The sequence below is a fragment of the Ictalurus furcatus genome, chromosome 21 (genome assembly GCF_023375685.1).
Source record: "Ictalurus furcatus strain D&B chromosome 21, Billie_1.0, whole genome shotgun sequence".
Taxonomy (NCBI): domain Eukaryota; kingdom Metazoa; phylum Chordata; class Actinopteri; order Siluriformes; family Ictaluridae; genus Ictalurus; species Ictalurus furcatus.
Window position 1 is genome coordinate 2,212,892 of NC_071275.1, and position 15,381 is coordinate 2,228,272.

Here is a 15,381-nt window from a genome sequence, read left to right on the forward strand (position 1 = left end):
ATACGGTGCATCATATATAATGACTGCTTGTGAAAGGTACGTAGAGGAGCAGAAGCAGTTAGTGTCAGTCTTCGTTGCCTCATATCTGTTCATCACGCAAGTCGCTCTGAATGACAAGTAACAAAAGGTCTTCGGTGTTTGATGCTCAAGGACACATACTGATGCCTCATGGAACAACACAGTGTGACGTAGAGTTTCTAGACATTTCGTACACTGAGGAGGAGGAAAAAAGCATTTAAAATGCTTTCAGATAACTTATTTACCGCTATGGCCATGCTGAAGAAATGCAGCTTTGTGAATTCTTACGAAAGCCTAACAGCTAAGGAAGTCTGCTTTCAGCCGCGATGTATCAATATCCTCTTCTGACGTCCAGACAAGTTTATAGAGCAGTGATCTGACCGAGCCGAGCCATCTGTCTAGACGTGTTTTTATTTAAAACGATGACTACGTTTACATGCACGTCGACATTCAGATATTTACTGGAGTTGGGAAATATGCGAATTAGTACCGAGTCATGTAAACGCCTCGATTCGATTCAGATGAAGACGACATTCAGATTTCACAAGTTCCGACCGCCACCCCTGAAATATGTCCATTTCAATCGGAAATGTGTTGCACGTAAACACCTTATTCGGAAAACTCGCTGAAAAGCGATACGTGCGCATGTTCAGTCTGCAAGGAATTGTGGGTAGTAACGGCGGCTTCTTGAATCTCCCAGGAAACAACAGCGAGGAAGGAAAAGTGCACGTGTAGATCGGCATACTTACAACCACCACGCATACAGGAATATTCTGATGCTTGCGCGCATATAAACACCGTATTCGGAATAGAGCTGCAACCTGAACAGAGACCTTAAAAGGAATTCGACGTGCATGTAAATGTAGTCATTGGAACAAACACGACCGGGCTCGATGCTATAGGAAAATAATCAACGCCACAGTTGGTGTGATGCAGCCTGAGGCAAACAGGGTTACTGTTACCACCCCAGCGTTGATTATTTTCCAAGAACAGCACGTCCCAAAGCGTTTTATTTCTTTTTACCACAGCAATTTGTCAACACCTACAATTTAACAAATGATACATTGTACTTTTAGCCTTTTATAGTTACATTTAATGATGTGGAACACCCTTGAGAGAAGCAAGTTCGTCTTAAGAAATAAATTAAAAAATAAATAAAAATGTTATATTATATTATATATATACACAGCTTGTCAAGTTATTGAGAAACTGGAAAGCACAGACACCCTCATGGCAAAAAAACCCTTCACTATATCAATGATTATACCTTTAAATAACAACACAATCTGCTTATTATTAGTCTCCGTGAATGAGCGGTTACTATAGAAACAATAACATATTAGAACACGTGCATTAATGTAAAACCTGTGATTAGATTTACTGTGGAACAAGAGGGACGTTACCTGATGGTGGGCGGGCCGAGGCCCTGTCACAAACTGGTGGAAACAGAACGATGCAGCAGCAGTCATAGAGAAAGAGAGAGAAAGAGAATGAGAGATTAGCATATGATAAAGAGATACACACTGCATAGGAAAGTGACTGTGCTGCCATTTAAACATGTTCAAAACTGTGACGGAGCCGGGGCGGGGGGGGAATGGGGATTTTGGTCGGGGCATGGGAGAGCTGCGTTTCCTCCCACACGTACAAACACACTCGTCAGCAGTGCAGACGGTTCTCTTGGTGGATCTCAGCATGGTGCTAATGAGGTTTGTATCTGACAGCAGAAGGAGAAGCAGCCAGAGACACATGGTCGATTCCACACAACAGAAAGGATTTCCGTCACACGTTCCAGATCGGAGGTGCTAAACACAAGCTGGAAAAAAAAGAGTCACTGGCTCTTCTTGTGGTTTCTGCTGTGAGTACAGATTTAAGAGGTCATCACTTATTACCACTAGACGTATTACAATTAATTACCGCGATATTCCTGATAGTTTCAGGAGTTTTAAAAAAAATAAAAAATAAATAAATAAAAATCGAGAAATGTGCTCTGCCATATGGACCTGTTACTGTAGTGGTTTCCAAATACTGCGCATTACTGCAAAATACACTCATTACAGGAACAGAACAGACGTGAAACATGGTGTTCAACACCCATCTAAAGCAAGAGGCGCATTCAGTGCGTTTACATGGACAACAATAATCCACTCTTAACCCGATTAAGACGATACTCTGATTAAGAAACTAGCATGTAAACAGCAATTTTTAATGACCTTAATCTGATTAAAGTCATACTCGAAGTAAACACTAATGGAATTAAGACGTGTGGAGTATTCCTGTTTTAGTCGCATTATGGACGTGTACTACAGACCTGTACACACCTTAATCACACTATTAACATCGTGTGAGAGTTTTCACCGCATTGTGCGACAGGACACGATCACACACGGCAGCGCTCAACCGTTTTACGGAGAACAAGAGAGCACGGCTGTGTCCCGAACCGCATACTTGCCTACTATAGGCCTGTAGTGGGGAAAAATACATGCATCTCGGCTACTATATAGACGGTAACTACGCGATTTGAGACGCAGCCCACGGCTTCAAGCAGTCGTCTATTTGCACGTACAGCATGACAAATAATTAACCGCACTTGAAGCTTCCGTAAAATTTTTTTTAAAAACCCCCAAAACTGTAAACGGTACCATAACGAAGACCAACTGTACGTCGATACGTGAAATTCTGGAGGGACGTCGGACGGCGTGGCGCGGTGACGTAATGACGTGTGCCGTTAATCTAATCATGTTCTATAACATGTAACACGGGTACATGACAGGAGTATTCTAAAAGCGACTCATGTAAACACCTTAATCACAATATTATCTTAATCAGAGTAAGGTCAATGATTAGATTACTGCTGTCCATGTAAACGTAGTCACTGTTGCACATAATGGGTTTTGAAAATCATATTTTCTGCATCTTGTGCAGTGGCATTAAATTAGTCGTCATCTTTTCAGGCATACCTCTAAATTAAGGTTTAAATGGTAAATGGTGCACTTATATAGCGCTTTTATCCATAACGCTTTACACTGTGTCTCATTCACCCATTCACACACACCAACGGTAGCAGAGCTGCCATGCAAGGCGCTAACTTGCCATCGGGAGAAACTCGGGGTTCAGTGTCTTGCCCAAGGACACTTCGGCATGTGGAGTCATGTGGGCCGGGAATCGAAGCTACAACCGTACGATTAATGAACAACCCGTTCTACCACCTGAACCACAGCCACCCCATTGGTTTACCCCTCGCACTTGCACAAAAAAAACAAAAGAAAAAAAAAAAAAAAAAAAAGGGAACTAAACTGTACTTTTCCTTGATCCTGAGGTGGTAGCCTTTAATTTGTGGATCTAGTATACCTTTAAAAAAAATAAATATATATTATAAATATATACTAATATTATATATATATATATTAATATTATATATATATATATATATATATATATATATATATATATATATATATATATATACACACTAATTATATATATATATATATATATATATATATAAATAATTACAATAAGTACATAATTGGACTGTGATTACCTGTACAGAGTAAAGTTTTAAAATGTACACTAGGCTTGTGTGATACTCGTTTTTCCCCTGACCCATTTTAAAATAACTGCAATAAACTATTAAAACATCCAGGAACATTAGCCTAACGAAAGACAGGACAGAAAATGATGGAAATGCCCATTTCAGTTTTAAGGAGAGTAGGAGAGGGCGTAACGTTATCAGCTGTGAGATCGTGGAAGCCAGGCTCGATGGAGGGTTGTTGAGTGATTCTGGAGTAATAAGCAGTAAACAGTATAAAATGTCATTCTTTTATAAATCGGTTCACACGGCTGACACTTTCTCTGTTGATGCCGCTTAGTCTTACGCAAGAGTCTGAAAGTCCGAATAAATAAATAAAATAAACCATTAATATATTTGTTACAATTATTCCAAGTGGTAGATCCGACATTATTTAATCGATTGCACATTTCATCCTTTGGGGTTAAAATCGCAATCCCCCTCCCCCTCCTTCAGCTGAAAAAACACTGAGAGGGCCCTAATGAATTTTTCACAAGCCTCCCTAATAAATATAGTAAACTGATGTTTAAACATTCTCCATTTACCAAGACAAAGTGGAAAGGGGTGGGCCTTCCAGAAAGTCGGAAAACACCTTCTCGGGTCATGATATCATACAAGCCTAATGTACACAACATGCACCTTTCTAAGTCATCCATCCATCCATCCATCTTCTATACCGCTCATCCTTTTCAGGGTCACGGGGAACCTGGAGCCTAACCCAGGGAGAATCGGGCACGAGTACAGCGGGGTACACCCTGGACAGGGTGCCAATCCATCACAGGGCACAATCACACACACACTCACACACCCATTCATACACTACGGACACTTTAGACACGCCGATCAGCCTACCAGGCATGTCTTTGGACTGGGGGAGGAAACCGGAGTACCCGGAGGAAACCCCCGCAGCACGGGGAGAACATGCAAACTCCGCACACACAGGGCCACGGTGGGAATCGAACCCCCGACCCTGGACGTGTGAGGCGAACGTGCTAACCACTCAAAAGGTACAAAAGCTGTACACTTGTGTGTAACACCCCAGAAACAAGACATGGTACAGTTTAGTACAGAGTGAACAGGCTGCATCAGCTGCCATTATTACTTTCAGTTGTACCCGTCACTGCGCCCTGTGAAGCAGGTGGTGTGTATTTGGGCTCGTTCATGACAAATGGACGTGCATGTCCAAGTCCAGCTACTTACACTTACAAGGAATAAGTGCATCACATAACTAGCAGAACATCTGAACTAGCATGGAGCAGACAAGAAATGTTGAAAGATGCTTCCTGTTCTTTATAAAGTCTAAAACATCATTAAAAAAAATAAATAAAACTAAAATAATAAGATCATGACTCCGTGACCTTTGGCAGACTATGTGAGGTCAGTTGACGCACTTGGAGCCTGCTTACATCAAAGATGAGTTAAAATTCAGTTTCTATACTACATGCCCTTGTGGACACCTGCCCATCACACCCATATGTGCCTTTTGAACATCCCTTTCAGTGTTATAGCAACCTCCACTCTTCTGAGAAGGCGTTCCACTAGATATTGGAGCGTGGTTGTGGGGATGTGTGTTCATTCAGCCACGAGAGCATTAGTGAGGTCAGGCACTGAGTTTGGGTGAGGAGGTCTGGGGAAGGGTCAGTGTTCCAGTTCATCCCACAGGTGTTCATTAGGGTTGAGGTTAGGGCTCCGTTACCGCTTTTCCACCGGGGCTGGTGGAGGAGCTGGAGCCGGTGCTCGGCCAGAGGGTGGCACTCGCTCTGAACCGGCTCGGGTTTCCGCTGACAAGCGAGCTGAACCCACCATGTCATCGACAATTTTTTTGACGCTACTTTCCGATTTGTCTTGAATTTCTTGCGTTGCCCAGATGGCAAGGACAGCGTTGGTCTCTTCTGCCGACTCGCTCATGAACTGGCGTGTTTAATCTCTTGTTCACCGAAACTCTGAAAAAGCGCTTTTTAAAAATGGCGCCTGTCAAACTGCGGTCTGTAGTGTAAGCTCCGCCTACTAACGTCACACTGCCTTTGTTTGAGACCGGCAAGGTTTCACGGCCGGTTCGGCTCCAGGAAGTCGGCGTCGGCCCAGCATTTTTTTTTTTGTGTGGAAAAGCGCAGCCCGGTTCGAGATCGAGTTCCAGCTCCGGTGGAAAAGTGCTAACAGTGGGCCACTCAAGTTCTTCCACACCAGTCTTGGCATGTGTTCCAGCACGGTCATGCTCGATCAGCTTTGGGCCTCTTAATTCCAGTTTCCCTTCACTGGAATGCTACAACACATACAAGTTGTGTTCTTCCAACAGTTTTGATGTGATGCTCAGGTGTCCACATGCCTTCGGCCGTATAGTGTACGCCAGACATCCGCTGTTTGCCGCAAAAAGAAGGGTCCCACATCAAAGGGTGTTTTTTTACACTACAACGAGCCTGCTTGCAGCCACAGCAAACACTGAGGTCAACAGGTCGATTTAGGTGTGAAACTAGACCACACGCGTTACGATGCGACGCTTTGGTAGAAGATTTGGCTGCATCCTGCAAAGACTGACTGCACAAATCTGCTCATGTGTCTGAAGTGGTTTGAGCGACCGGACTTCCTTTTGTGTGTGTATTTACACCTGCGTTGTCCCATGGATAATCCCCATCCGAGTTTAATCCCAATACTCAACACCGATGAGACAATCATGGGGTAAACATAGCATTACCTCAGAAACCTGCATCTTGCATAAACCTTTCGAAATTATTTTAAACCACTATATAATAATATTATATATATATATATATATATAGCTAGTTCTTGAGGGGAAAAAAGTAAGCTGTACTTACGGGTCGACTGGGAGGCTGTACATTCACTGGCTGTGTCTGCGGAGAATATATGAGGGAGGGAGAGCCAGCGTTCTGCGTGGGGCTGTAGGAGGGCTGGACACACACACACACACACACACACACACACACACACACACACACACAGGAGTGTGATTTTAGACAGAGAAACACTTTTCATCATGAAGGAGGAAAAACACGTATACGATGTTGAAAAATGTGGAAACATTCCCTATGGATGATATGGGACGTGTCGCTATCGTTATCCATGTGTATATGGCGAGAGGAATAACTGCTAATACGCCTATGTGAATCGTGACCACAAGTCCGTCATCACATGGGTTATTAACTGGCAGTGCCCCTTGAGGCTAATGCACACAGCCAGGGACCAGTGAAAGGTCTGCGATCCCATAATCCCACAGTCTTACGAGCAACTGTGTGTTTACAAAAACACTAATCAACACGCATGCCTGTAAAATACCTGTACAGACGCAGACCCGTGCTTAATCCCATCATCGAGTCAAAAGTAGCCGCTATAGGTTTCGTTTATAGGCAAGTACAGCCGTGATGAGCAAAACAGTAAGACGTTAGCACATCGTGTTTGCCACTCACGGCGCGAAACAGTGCGCTGACACACGAGTGTAGATTTAAAAAAAAAAATAAAAAAAAAAAAAATATTAAGAGATCTGTTATGACATCAAAGACAGTTTTCCACTCATGCGAGACGCTGCCTCGGTTCAACAGAACAGTGGGAAATTTCTCAGCAATTACGAGTGCACTCATATCAGCACAGAAAATCACAGTAATTACGAGATGACAACTCTGAGGGGGTTCAGACTGGAAAAAAAAAAAAAAATCACTATTTTGTGTAGAAATGTACACGTTGGGAAATTATAATGTACAAGCCCGTTACCAGAGTAAAGTGAATGTATGATTCTTACATGCATACAGTTAAACCGAAAAGTTAAATCCTAAAATTACACTTCTAGTTACCTTTAACCGTGGAGGCCCAAGCCATTTACTCAGTCCTGTTCGTTCATAACGTGACAGTGTATTGGAACATTACGAACATTTTTTTGAGAAACCGGTGAGGTCATGTTAGCGGTGTTCTGAACGACTAAGACGCACGAAAACCGTAGAGAGGGAAAGACACACACTCACCGTTCCGCCTGGTTCCCAGCCCTTAAGGTAACGGTAGGTAGGTGCGGGAGGGGCTGATACCTGAGACAGAGCAGGTGAGTGGGCATGGCCTTTGCTCAGATCGTGTCCTTGGTAGGGGGGACCAGGGTGCCTTGGGACCTGCAACACACACACACACACACACACTTAATCCCCCCCCCATTTTTAATGTTTGTAGTGTGTTACATGGAGGGAAGGAGAAGAGTAAGCGGCCTACAACAGAATGAGAAGTACAAGAGGAAAACAGAGAGAGAAAGAAAGAGAGAGAGCAGTCGGTGATACACAAACACACACAATATTGTCTAATCATCTGTATCCCACGTCGCACAGGTTCCCAGCCCTGATTCGGTTTTCCCTGCTCTAACGCGCTCTTATAACCCAAGAGGAACTGTTCAATTAGCTGATTAACGAATCCGGGCATTCGAGTGGTGGACACATTAAGAAGTGCAGGACAGGGGGTACTCCAGGACAAAGACTGTGCCCCATGTCAACCCCCCACAGCTGTCCAAGATTCCTCCAAATATCTGAAAGGTGCAGACGTTTCAGCAGTTATTCAGACCACTGCTAAAACAATGGTGTCATTCTGCTCTCGTCTGAATGAGCGCACAGAACCCCGGCTTCTGAATGCACGCCCACGTCGCGAGTATTAAACGGGAATAAACCGCTGAAAGAGGGAGCATCAGGAAACAGATGTCGGAGATAATGTATTTAGTTGCTGCTATTCTAGAAGGAGGAACAATGTCGACACAACGCTGGATGGGACATCCAGACGTCTTTCGAGCAGGCTGTTGGTCGAGTTTTGACCGAGCTGGGATTTAGGGAATACAAAGAGAGAGAGAGAGAGAGAGAGAGAGGGAGAGAGGGGGAGAGAAAGACAACAACTGACCAAATGAAATGAACCAAAACGGAGAGAAACTGAGAGACGGGAAAGTTAGGGTTAGGGTTAGACTCCTAGCCTAGCCTCCTAGCTTTTCGGTCATACAGAACGGAAAATCAGTTCATCATACCCCACCCCTGTATGCGCTGATGTGTTTCTCTCAGCTGCTAAGAGACCGAGATTCCCGTCCTTTGCTTGTTGGTGCAGGTGTTTTAATGGCTGCCAGGCAATTCTAGAGTGGAACTCTCTCCAACATCTGCATTACGTTTAAAGGCACACAACAAGTATAGATATGTACGCATGTGTCACACTGGTGGAATACGTTATCCACTCACCCACCACTTTGATAGGAACACCTGCACGCGTTCGTGCGGTTATCTAATCGGCCAATCATTTGGTAGCGGCACAATGCAGAAATTCATGCAAATACAGGTCGAGAGCTTCCGTTACCGTTCAGTTGAAAAGACAGGGCATGAACTCCGGGACATTATACATGGCATGGTGGTGGGTGCCAGATCTCCTGGGAATTTCACACACACACACACACACACACACACACACACACACGTCTCTAGAGTTTACACAGAATGATGTGAAAAACATCCTGTGAGCAGAGGGTCTGCAGGCTGAAACGCCTTGTGGGTGAGAGATCAGAGGAGAATGACCAGACTGGCTCGAGCTGCCAGGAAATCTAAAAGTAACTCATAATCACGCTCTGCAACAGGGGTGAGCAGAAAAGCATACATGCGTGCACACAGAAAACGTGGATGGGCTACAACATCATCATCATCATCATCATCATCATCAGGTTCCACTCCAGTCAGCCCAGAACAACAACAACCCGCGGCTATCAGATTTTCACCAGAAAAAATCCTTTTCTGATCTTCCTCTGTCCAGTTTCAGTGAGTCTGCGCTCATGACAGCTCCAGATTGTTGTTCTTGGCTGACAGGAGTGGAACCTGGGTCTTCTGCTATTGTAGCCCATCCACCTCAAAGATCGACGTTCTGTTCACGTGTACTCTTTTCTGCTCACCACTGTGGCGTTACTTTAGATTTCCTGGCAACTCAAACCAGTCTGGTCATTCTCCTCTGATCTCTCACATCCACAAGGTGTTCCCACCCACAGAACGGTCACGCAATCAATGTTTTTTTTTTGCATCATTCTGTGTAAACTCTAGAGACCGCTGTGAGATGAGCGGTTTCTGAAATACTCAATACTCGGCACCAACAATCACGCCACGGATAAAGAAGTCCCAGAGATCGCACTTTTCCCACATTCTGATGTCTGGTGTGAACATTAACTGAAGCTCTTGACCTGTATCTGCATGATCTGATGCATCGTGCTACTGCCGCATGATTGGATGATTAGATATTTGCATGAATGCAAAGGTGTCCAAAAGTCCCCATTAAAGTAGACAGTGAGTGGCATACAGGAGGGTATAAATGCAAGAGAGAGTCCCCATTTTGATTTCAGATATAATTGTCAGATAGCGCATTAGGCAAATGATCTATTTATACCGCAAATCCCGTGGAGTAATGATTTAGTGATCATCAGGCTCGTCACCAGTCTAGCTAACGGTAACGTGATGGTCTAGTCCTGTGAACACGCTTTGGATTTTTTAGATCCTTAATGCTTATGAGAACTGGATTTTTATACAGATTTTGTCTATAAAGCTCTACAATTTTGAATTTTATACATCCCCCGCCCCCGAGTCTTAACTGAAGCACGAGGCTATTCGACAGGTAGCTGCGGCCGTAGAGTTACGTTCAAATCTCCGGCTGCAGACAGACAGCGCCGTTTCCATTCTTACGAGAGAAGCCATAATTCACGCGCAGCTCAAACTGGTCGGCTTGACGTTTTATTATTTAACGGATGGCTTTATTAGTCATGCCAGTTGAGCGTGCTGAATGGGGGGGGGGGGGGGGGGGTTGGAAGATCACATGAGGAGATACGAGGAGAGGAGGTAAAAGAGAAGGGAGGAAAGGTGAGAGAAAGATCACGGATTTGGTGACTTCTTCCGCACTTTGAGACTTCAGCGTATTTGGTTAAGGAAGTGTAGAACGTGCTGAAGAATAGTGATGGGATGTAAATGTACTGATGCGGCCACTCACGCTATACACCGCCGCCACTCCGGGTTGGGCTGGAAATATCCGCTCGTCCAGCGACAGTGCTGCTCTGGGAATTCTGGAGAACGCGGAGTTAAGGAACACGCTAGAACAGGCTTAGGAAAAAGAACATCATGGTCTAGCAATGGCAAAAAGGCCAGCATTGAAACATTAATATACGTCAGCGAATATTGAATACGTTGTAAATAGGTGTGCAACAGTGTCCACGGTTCGGTTGAACCTATGGTCTGAGCTGTGTACTGACTAATAGCATAAGTAAACATAACTCGCCGTGTATCATGTGGTGAAGAAAGGCGGAGTTCTAAAAATTCTTTTATTTTTACTCCCTACTACACCACATATCTAAACACGCCACATACCTCATCAGCGAGCAAGTGGTCAGAGATACGGACACGGAGTACCGATGTGCGTTAACATCAAAACACTGTCTTGGTAAACCGCACCAAACCCGTGTTGTTCATTGGGTCATTATAGAGTATAGTGATGGAGACAAAGTGTATACAAGACGAGTCTCTCATCTATGATCTAAACTTTCAGGGTCTTTCGGTTACTGTGCTCTGAAAGCGAGTGACATCAGCAAGGCTGTGATGGACGGGTGACGTCAAACAGGCCCCTGGTGGTCTGCAGCAGGTGCCTTCAGAAAACTTTTCCTAACAGCCTAACACATTCTGAACCTCAAGCAATCCCTGTACTGACAAGTGACAGTGTGTGAGTGAGAGAGAGAGAGAGAGAGAGAGAGAGAGAGAGAGAGAGAGAGCGTGCGCAGAAGTTCCCTGTTTTTGTGTATGTTCGGGAGAAAATGGAGGGTCATGTGATTTCAAGGAAACCTTTCCTACCGCCTTCTCTCAACACCCTCTGGGTCTCCAGTTAAACTCCTGCTTCTCCTCCATCTTACTCTCTCTCTCTCTCTCTCTCTCACACACACACACACACCATGTTGGCGTACTCTCGTCATTGGCAGCCTGCCAACAGCACCCTTGATAATACGAAAGGAGGGAAGTTGGGGCAGAAAATGTAAGACAAGCAGGTACAAGGGCCAGACAGAGGAAGTGAGGGAAAGAGAGATAAACGAGAACGACACAACGAGGGAGAAAGTAATACCATAAAATATAAAAGGAAAATAAAGAGAGACAGAGTGATGTGGCAAAAGGAATGACGCCTCATTCAAGAAAGCCAAATGAAACCTAAACAGACCGTGTGTGTGTGTGTGTGTGTGTGTGTGTGTGTGTGTGTGTGTGTGTGTGTGTGTGTGTGTGTGTGCGTGTGCGCGGGCTTCTGCCAGACTGCATTCAGCATGTGGCTGTGCATGAGTGTGTGTCTGTGTATATTAAGGAACAGCAATCCACAGTCTATTACTTCCCTACCACATTCCTGTGTGAGAAAAGTCCGCCCGGGCCATCAGGGTCATTTCTCTGGCTCCGGGGTCACAAGTTGAGGAACGCACGAACCTGTACATGATACTTCCGGGAGCTCCACCCTGAGCCGAACGTGCACTTCAGCGGGCTCAGAAAGCGAATTCCTGCCTACATGCAGACAGCTATCCTGCCGGTGCATCACGCACGTCGTCATCTCGGACACTCGATCGTGGTGGTCATGCCCTGTACATTCCATCCGAGAGGAAGCTGCCAACTTCGGCACCGTTTCTGGGCAGCATTTTTTGCTCTCGGAATAAAGTCGGTTGCGTTTGTGAGGCAGCATGAGGACAGCCGTTTTCTACGTACTGTATACAGAACATAAACGGGATGCTCCGTCTGCATTTGTGGATCCCCATCCACCAGCCGGCTCTCCCATATCGCACGACAGCTACAACCAGGCTTGGGACGACTGCCGACAGTTTTGCGACTCGCTGATCGATTTTGATGTCCATCGAGTCGACGGTTTAAATGTCTGTAGGAAAACATCGTGTCTGCAGCTTCAAGATCGACAGAAGCGCGTGCGCTGTATTTCATGATATGCTCCGCAGAGACGCGTCTCTGACCGCGCCCCCCTCGGAGCCAACGGCGATACGATCGTCAATCGTTAGGGGACGTGATACGATGACGGGAAAATACGCACGATCTCACAAACCTACACCAGACTAGGAAGGGGGACCGCTAGCACTTCCTTTCTCCAAGACACCACACTGTTTCACGCTGCACACTGAAAGCACTTTCTGCCCTCTTCCACATACAGCAGCTCACAGACGCCCATGACCGTCTCTCTGATTGACACAGGAGGCCAGTTTTGCTCTCTTGGACTCCTGGCCATGGCATCGTCAAGTTTTGAATCCACTATTTCTTAAATGATGGCTAGACTCTCTCAGGAAGCAAAAACGATCTGTTATAGGTGTCCAGTTTTCCCCTCCCAAGCCGATAGAGCCATTTCTCTGTGGTATTATTACTGCAAATCCTCAGAGGCAAGACCGAGTGTGTGTGTGAGACCCTACATTCACTCTACGGGGAAGGAGGGGGTAGCGCCCGTCTCTTGTGGATGTGAAGTGACTGCTACTGTTGGCACTTTTGGGCGTACAAACTTTTCCTTGTATACCCTAAAAATAAATGACAGCAGCCAAATAATACACCGTTTACTGTACGAATTTCACACTGTTGTTCACGGTGAATTTTAATACTATAGTAAAACCCACAGCTATACGTTTCCACAAGCTGTTGATGGAGGAAACGGGCGTAAATACAGAAATGCCTCGGGGGAACGTCAAGTAACCTGCGCCGTGGGATTTTTTTTTTTTTACTAGAATTCAAAATTTTACCAGAGCCGATCGTTTGCATTTACTGCTTTACTGCGTCATGACTCGTTTGTATAAAATTAAGGAAATCTCAATTCAAATGTCTCTCCACCCTGCTGCTGAACTCGTCTCTGAGCTTCTTGCAGGGGAAATTCTTCAGCTTCTGACACTTACTGGTGCAAATTCAGCCAAAATGAGTGCGCATACATTATACATTATATATATATATATATATATATATATATATATATTATATATATATATATATATATATATATATATATAGAGCAAGAGTTTTGTTACTAGACCTTACCGGACCGAACAAAAGATGCGGGTCGTGTGTGTTCTTATAGGACATGCGTTTAAAGTTCCATCAACAGTGCTGTGTTTCCACCTCAAACACAGTGTAGCTTTGTTGCAGCTGTTGATGGTGCAGGGAAGAGCAGCAGGCTGCAGTGTGTGAGGTCATTCAGTACTCGGTATAAGCCTGCCTGCGCACACTCCCTAGCCGTACACGGATTCTGTGAAGCAGGATCGCCTACGTGGCAGCTGGGTAGAGGGGCTAGGACTGAGAGAGAGCAAGAGAGAGAGAGCGAGAGAGATTTAGGGGGCCACAGAAAGCATAGGGTTGAGAGAATGCGCCTAGCGTGGAGTAATCTCCAGTGCTAACGTGCTTTCACCCAGATGTCTTCCGAAAGTGGCAAAGACTGTGTGAATCATCGTGTGTTCATGAACTACTAAAACAACGCACGAGATTAAACGCATTAGGAAGCGAGAAGTCACTTGTACTTCTCTCCTGTGGCCGCGTAGCAACCGCTACTGTTATGCTCTCCAGCATTCTTTGGTGAGAAAGCTTCCTTGTCAGATTCGCAAAGCAGGATCAGTTAGCGTAGTAGCTACGTACGCTCGGAGACACCGACGAGCTCTGCTACGTCATTCCTAGCTCGTCTTCACGACGTCTCCGTGCATATTTCACAGAACCAGAGAAGACGTAACCGCAGTTAGAGGTTCTTGCATTTACGTGCACCGGATAGTAAACGGGAACTGGCTGCAGGTAGGAACTGAAGTTCTGAGCGGGGAATTAAAGAAACGTTGAAGTAACAATAGCCGAAGGAACCATTCGAAACAATTGTTTGTCGCTTTCCGGCATCATACCTGATCTGCATGGTATCGAGAAAACCTCGATTGTTGTGCTGACACCGAACTCTCGCGTCACACAGAAATGAAGAGGCATGTGTACCGTCGCTGCTGCTAGCGTGAACGTAGTGCCGTCGGCTACAGCTAGCTTTTTTGAAAATCAATATTTAAGCAAAATTCGACCATTTCCTTAGAAGCATCCGATCCTAGAGGCATGTGCTGCTTCTTGTCTCATTTGTCAGTCCGTACAGGATTTCACACAGGGGTGGTTTTTTTGATAGTCGCTGCCAAAAATTATTTATGTGGTGCCATTTTTTCCCCCGAAATTTGCTTCGATTTTTTGTGTTTTTTTTTGCAGAAAACTACTTGAACTGGCAAGGTTGATTTTCCACAGTGATTGTTGGTAAATGAAACCTTTCAGCTGTACCTCATGTTTGACGCACGCGAATCGATGAGGTCTTCGGCTGAACGTCGCGTCACGTGTCTTGGTCACGATCTGCGGAAAATCGAATCAACGGTAATTCTGAAAAACGGCAAGCTCCTCCGAATATTGCGGAGTTTGCTTGATTTTGCGTTCATTTCCGCGATCACGAAGTCCCGGACCAACAGAACTGTTTTGATTTTGATCGTCCACGTCATTTTTCTCCTCTTGATTGCAGAACGGGAATGTATTTTGTTATGGTACAGGCAGACAAAAATTATGAGAGAGAAACATTCAGAGACAGAGGGGGAGCGAGAGAGAGAGAGGGAGGGGGAGAGGGGGGGGGGGAAGAGAGAGAGAAAGAGCGCGGGGGGGGGGGGTGAGAGAGGGACCGAGAGAGGGGGGAGTGACAGAGAGGGAGGGAGCAAGAGAGAGGGGAGAAAGAGAGAGAGATATCGGAGTGAGGGGGGAGAGAGAGAAGGGAGAGAGGGGGGAGAGAGAGAGGGAGTGAGAGGGAGGGGG

The 15,381-nt window shown here is 45.3% G+C and overlaps 1 protein-coding gene across 4 annotated transcripts in view; it reads right to left on the reverse strand.

Moving 5' to 3' along the window:
* The window catches only part of eif4g3a (eukaryotic translation initiation factor 4 gamma, 3a), a 67,920-nt gene that overhangs the window by 40,394 nt on the left and 12,145 nt on the right, over positions 1-15,381 (reverse strand). For all 4 annotated transcript variants that reach the window (XM_053653283.1, XM_053653282.1, XM_053653281.1 and 1 more), the window contains exons 2-5: positions 10,565-10,637; positions 7,558-7,695; positions 6,400-6,492; positions 1,422-1,454 (exon numbers count right to left, since the gene is read on the reverse strand). In XM_053653283.1, coding sequence (XP_053509258.1) covers positions 1,422-1,454; positions 6,400-6,492; positions 7,558-7,695; positions 10,565-10,637 — 337 coding nt within the window. The remainder of the gene's footprint in view (positions 1-1,421; positions 1,455-6,399; positions 6,493-7,557; positions 7,696-10,564; positions 10,638-15,381) is intronic.